General features: G+C 54.0%; 1 protein-coding gene across 1 annotated transcript in view; it reads right to left on the reverse strand.

Moving 5' to 3' along the window:
- Positions 1-6,504, reverse strand: part of RFX4 (regulatory factor X4) — a 204,625-nt gene that overhangs the window by 51,506 nt on the left and 146,615 nt on the right. Inside the window, exons 9-10 of the mRNA XM_004700730.2 lie at positions 1,705-1,805; positions 926-1,008 (exon numbers count right to left, since the gene is read on the reverse strand). Of these exons, the coding sequence (XP_004700787.2) occupies positions 926-1,008; positions 1,705-1,805 (184 nt within the window). The remainder of the gene's footprint in view (positions 1-925; positions 1,009-1,704; positions 1,806-6,504) is intronic.

Genomic DNA, 6,504 nt, shown 5'->3' on the forward strand with positions numbered 1-6,504 from the left:
CAGGTGTGAGAAATTGTGGTGTCAATCAACCGTGAGTAAAAGCAATTATTTACTTGTCTTTCATTTCACTAATTGCGAGCTCAATCACTTCTCCCCATAAATAACGGCAGGAAACAAGGGGGAGCTTTGAAGAAGGCTGTGACTGCACGTCAGAGGTGTGGGGTGCTGGGGGACCGTCCTGGAAGAAACACACTTCAAGGCGACTGGATGCTCACACGCTTCCCTTTCGCCACAGGCTCTCCCCATAAGCCATCTCCATGCTTTCAAGTCCAGGAGGAAAATCCCAAATCCGACGTGGGCTGATCTCCCATCTGTGGCTTTGGAAGCAGACAGGCCTGGGCCAGCCCCACGGCCCGCCCCACCCCCACCCCGCTCCCCCCACTCCCGTGCACATTCTTCAGACGCCGTCCTCAGCACGGGCACCCGCCGGTGGAAGGCCTGACACACTGCCTCCCCGACTGTCCATGGGTTTGTCTGCGTGCTTAAGATCTCCTCACTTCCAAATTGCTCCTTGGATGATTCGCATTTGGACTCCGGTTTGGGCTGGAGGGAGGGCTGGAGGAGGGTGGGAGAGCGTGCGGAGGAGGGAGGGGGGCGGGCAGATGAACTTCTAATTTTCCAGGCCGATCAATCGTTAATCCTTCTCCTTAATTACTTTTTCTTTAACTTTGTGATGTGGAATTTAGTGCTGGCGAGAAGAAAGGAACTGAGGGCCGGGGAAATAAAGCAGGCTTTATCAATAGGTGATGGGCCCTGCAGGCAGCCTCAAAGCGCTTCTGAAAGGGCCCCTCGGGCCTGTGGAGAGAAGGTAATTTGATCGCCTTCATTTTCCGAGCTGGACAAGAAGGCTTTGGACAAGAATAGCGAGGAGCCGGATTCAAATGGAGCTTCAAGAAACATTTGTCTGAAAACTTGAAATCATCACATCTTTGCTCAACAGCGAGACCAACAGAGTCTTGGCCCACAAGTCCTGCCAGGAGGACAGGCCCGTCTGGACAGAAAAACAGGCTAGGGGGGGGGGGGGGCAACACTGGAGAGGGAGCCCTGCTGATGGCCAGCAAAGAAAGGAGTCGTAGTCCCAGCCCCGCTTCTGAGAAAGATGGATGTGGCTTTCTCGTCAGACGGGGGCAATAGGTAGCTGAACCCCTCACGCGGCTGCCTGTCACCCACAACCCCTATTTCGTGGGCAGGGGTGCTCTGCGGAAATGTTCGAGCTTTGGCATCAGCTCGACCCAATAAAGTCCAACTCCTTCCTCGCTGTGGGACCCTGGGGAAGTGTCTTTGTCCCTCGGAGCCGCTTTGAGAGAACAGGGACCCTCTGTCCTCCACTGAAGACAGCGAGTAAGGATGAAATGAGATACAGAGTAAGATGGCTAGGAGAGCACAACCTTCCATGTGCTTCGGCAGACAGACAGAAAGACCTAGACACAAGTCCTGGCCTGGCTACTGACTCCCTCTACCCGGCTGCTTCACTTCCTTCTCCGCCACGGCGGATGTGAGCCACCCCCCGGGGAACATGTTGTGAGGGTGAACTAAGCCCGGGGGTTGTCAAGGACCCCGCACCACGCCTGGTGCTTGGTCGGCCGACAGTCAACAGTGGTTAGCCTGCTCATCATCTTATTCCCAACTCACGGAAAATGTTTGGCCCTGGAAGAGGCCTCTCCCCGCCTCCCCGGCTGCTGCCGAGCCCACTCCAGTCCTTACGTTCAAATTTGATGTTCCGCAGGTTTTCTGGGAGGTCGTGGAGAGCCACTTTCAGCCACTCGTCCAGCTGCTTGGCAAACTTCCGGATCACCTGAGTTAAGCTAGAAAGAGAAACGGTGTCTTCTCAGCGCGTGTCAGAACCTCTGGTGGCCCAGTGGGGGTGCGCGTCGGGCTGCTAGTAGCAGAGTCAGTAGTTTGAACCCACTAGCCGCTCTGTGGGACGAAGAGGAGGCGCTCTACTCTCATAAACAGTTTACTGTCTCAGAAACCCACAGGGGCAGTTCTCCTGTGTCCTATTATAGGGCCGCTCTGCGTGGGAAACTCCTCCATGGCGGTGAGCTTAGTTTTTGTTTTTCTTTGGAAAAGGTGTGTGTGGTGTGTTTGTTGCCCAGTCCTCCCCACGGGAGGCCCTGGAAGGTTGTGTTTCCCCCAAGCCCTTCAGGGAGTGCCAGTACAATGTGTTCTGGTGCCAGAGCTGGTTGACCAGGTCGATGCCACCAGTGCCATCCAGGGAGAGCCCCACGGAGAAGCTTCGCTGCCTCCAGAACTTCTGAAACGAAATGAGATCCTTTGTGCTTTTGAGGAGCTTTGGATCAAGGGTGACGACAGTGGGCAATGGGCCCAAGTGAGACAGTTTACCATTGGCCCCTCTCCCTAGTGCAAACCCCAGTCTCAGATGGAATGGGAAAGCAACAACATCTTGCTAAGTTGGCAAAGAACCCTGTTGTGGGTCTTAAGACCACATGAGATCTGGAGAGTCGAGGCCCAGTCTGAAGTGGGAGGGGAGAGAGGACATGGGGGGATGGTGGAAGATGGAACTTGAGAGTTGGCAAAGACACTGAACACCCTTTCCCAGGCTCTCACCCCCAACCTCGTCTACTCATCGGTCCAGGGGCAGGTTCCTCCGTGAAGTGTTCCTTGGCGCTGCCAGCCACAGGACCCTCCTCTTTTCTGTGGACCACCCAACGTCATCCCTGCCTTCCACCCATCCCAAGCCACCATCATGACTCTGGGGGCGTTCAGTCTCCCACCAGCTAGCTCTCACCTGTCAGACCACAGTTACCAACCTTGCCCCATGGGGAGTCGTGCCACCTTTCTCTGATCACTCATTCTGCCCCCTTTCCAAACTCTCGCCAACCTCGGTGGCGCTCACACTGCCCACTTCTCAGGGAACACACGCTGCAAAGGAAAAGCATCGGCAACATGCTACCTCTCTCATGGCTCATCTGATAATCGAACACCGCGGGTAATGCTGCCTCTTTTACAAAGCCCAAACACGACCTCAGCCCCTCCTGCCTTCTCAGGAACCTGACGTTACTGACTCCCCTTTCCCCGGTGTATTCCATGTTTTCCTCTCCATTGGGCCATGCCTCTCATCGTTTAATGGGTTCAAGAATGGCTCACTTTAGAAAACAAAGCCACCCTCCACCCCCCCTATGCTGCCTTTCCCCAACCAATTCTCTTCTCCAGCTACGACTCTCCTTCCCTTCCACTTCTTAGCCAGCCTTCACCTTCTCCTGTTCACTCTTCGGTGCAAACAGTTCTCACCTGGCAGCAAACCTTTGGGGGCCTGATCTGGCTGGGCTTTGGGGGCACATTCAGTTCTCTTACCCACTTCCTCTTTTTCCCCTTGGCCATTTGCACCTTCTGGTTCTTCCGATCAGAGTAGTTCTGGTGGTGGGGTGACGCGTTGGGCTGGTAAACACAAGGGCTGCCGTTTGAAACTTTCTACTCCCATAGCGGGCTCTAGACTTGGCAACCCACACGCCCAATTCTGCCTTGTCCTCTAGGGTCAGTGTGAACCAGAAGCCACTCAATGGCAGTGGGTTTGTTTGTTTTTACGTGGCCCTGATATGCTTAAGTCCTGGGCCCTGCCATCTTACCCCCCCCCCACCCTTTATTCCTTCCCAGGGTAGTCAGTCAATGCCCCCAGTTCTGGTCGGCAGCTCTTCTCGCTACCCCCCACCCCACCCCCCTGCTTCACCCAGACACGGTCCAAGTCTTGTGCTCCTCATTTCAGCGCCCCCCCTCCCTTGCCTCTCCTTATTACGATACCTGTCAGGCACAACCCCAAATCCACATCACGGTATAATCAAGGGCCGTGCGCGCCACAGTTCGCCAGTTCATCACCCACACCAGTTGCCATCGCGTTGATTTCCACCCAGGGTGACCTCCTGTGTGTCAGAGTAGACCTGTGTTCTGTGGCGTTATTAAGGGCTCATTTTCCAAAAGTTGTTTGCCAGGTGGCCTCGACCCTCCAACCTTTGGGATAGCAGACGAGAACTTTAACTAGTGTAACGGTGACACCGGGGCTCCTTACTCCTTTTGAAGAACCCTATCATGATTACCGTTTAGCCTTGGTGGTGCAGGAGCTGTGAATTGGGCTGTGATCTGCATGGTCGGCAGTTCCGCGGGAGAAAGACTGGCCTTTTTACTGCCATCAACAGTTACAGTCTCAGCAACCCACCCGGGGGTGGGGGTGGGAGTGGTCACTATGAGTCAGCATTGGCTCATTGGCAGTGAGTTTGGCTCTGTAATTAGAGACAATCTATGCATTGCTAAAGAAATCCCTTTCCTCACTACATCTTCAAGTCAATTTTGGCAGGGAGTCGAAATAGATACAAATAATTCATATTCAGCTTTACTTCAATGCCAGAGAAGGAGCTGTAGTGGTATTGTGAGTTAGGTGTTGGACTCTAACTGCAAGGTCAGTGGTTCAAAACCACCCGTTGCTTCTTGGGAGCAGCTGTCTGCTCCTGCGAAGACTTATAGTCTTGGAAGTCCCTTATAAAGGTTGCTATGAGTCACAATTGGCTCACTGGCTGTGGGTTTTGTGTGTGTGTGTGTGTGTGTGTGTGTGTGTGTAAAAGCTCAAAGCCCTTTTAATAATTTTTAAAAAGCTGCCCCTGAAGTGACTGTGACTAAGAATTTGTTTCGAGTTGGGTTGGTTCAAGGAGCCATGATGACATATCAGAGTAGGCATTGGGCCGCTACACTCAAAGTCAGCAGTTCAAACCCAGCAATTGTTCCATGGGAGAAATAGGAGGCTGTCCGTCCCATGAAGATGTACAATCGCGGGAACCCAGAGAGGCAGGTCTCCTCGGCCCTATGGGGTCGCGTTGAGCCAGAATCAAACCCATGCCCGTGTTTGGGTGCTGGCTTGTGTGTTTGGGGGACTGTACATGGGGCCCAAGGAAAGACAGCGTCAACTGTTTCGTCCTAAAGAACAGGGATCTGTGGAGTCTCTGAGCCTGGCAGGGTCCTTGGCTTGGGAGCATGATGCTCGCTGAAAGGTTGGCATTCCGGGTGCCTTGGAAGACAGGGCTGACAATCTGCTTCTGACGGATCACACCCTAGAAAACTCTCTGGGACAGTTCTACTCTGCCACACCCAGGGCTGACATAAGGCACAATGCAACAAGGACAGGCAACAAGCAACCGTGAGCCTAGCAGAGTGACCGAGCTGAGACACTAGGCCCCACCAATTGCCGAAGAGTTGACTGGGCCTCATGCCAAGCCCCGGTACGTCAGCCTACATGCCCTACATGCCAGTGGCTGGTTTTCCCAACTGCCTCTGGGTGGACTTGAACCTCCAACCTTTCTCTTGGTGGCTAAATGCGTGGATACCATTAACACCACCCACAGACCCTCACTGACACGTCTCACTGCTATCAAGTCGATTCTGAGTCACCGCGACGCTACAGGACAGAGTACAACTACCCACTGTGGGCTTCTGAGAGTAGAAACCTTGCTCCAGGGTCAGCGTTTCAAATCCACCAGCCACCCATGGAAGAAAGATGAAGCTTTCTAACTCTCATGAACAGTTACAGTCTCGGAAACCCACAGGGGGCAGTTCTCCTCTGTCCTCTAGGGTCACCTAGAGGTCACCTAGTCAGAATCGACTCAGGGCAGTGACAGCTAGAGAGAGGGAGTGCACCCAAAGTGCCGGGTGGGCCATAGAGCCCAAGGTTAGAAATGGGGTCATCCTGAGTACACTGGGCCAACCAAGTCTGCCAGGGAAAGGCTTCCACGATACTTGGCTCCTCTTGCCAAAGGTCAGCATTTAGACACACTGATTGGGTGATCGATCCAGGAGAGGCGGGATGCCAGGGAGGGTGGCCTGCTGTTCTTACCCAGGACACTGCCCAGAGGCAGTACTGGAGGCCAGAACAGGGAAGGGAGGCAGCTTCCTGTCCCAAGCAGAGCGAGCAGCAGGGCCAGGGATCGGCTTTCACTTGGTGCAATGGCTTGGTTTTTTGCAGCGGAAGAGAAGTGGGAGGGATTCAGCTCAGAAAGGATTCTGGTTTGGGGGCTTGGGAGTGGGGCTTGTCAGCCTTTCCGGAGTGATCTAAACACCCTGGCAACTGACCTCTGGTGTCTGATGGACAGGTGAGGGTCTGACCTCCCATCACCTGGTCCCAGAGACACCTCCCCCAGCCCCAGCAGCACTTGGGGAGTGACTGCCACCCCCTTCTTGACTTTCTCTCCTTCCTTGGTATCCTGTTCACTCCTTCCTTGGTATCCTGGCCTCCTCCGCTGCTGACTGCCTCATCTCCTCCCTCCTCCCAGCACTCAGAACTTCTTAACTCCACACCTTAGGCCCCAAATGACCTGCAGCCCCAAATTACCACAGCAACAAGGTGTTAATCGCTGCCACCTTTTAATGAGGGCCCTGTGCCAGCGCTAAACACTTCACACCCACTCCCTTATTTCATCCTCCCTCCATGCAGTAGGCGCTATCATTAGTCCCAACATAAGCATGAGAGACCAAGGGTGAGTCAAAAAGTATTGCTACAAAAAA

Source organism: Echinops telfairi, unplaced genomic scaffold, assembly GCF_000313985.2.
Source record: "Echinops telfairi isolate 266 unplaced genomic scaffold, ASM31398v2 ScPeMD7_2;HRSCAF=8, whole genome shotgun sequence".
NCBI lineage: Eukaryota > Metazoa > Chordata > Mammalia > Afrosoricida > Tenrecidae > Echinops > Echinops telfairi.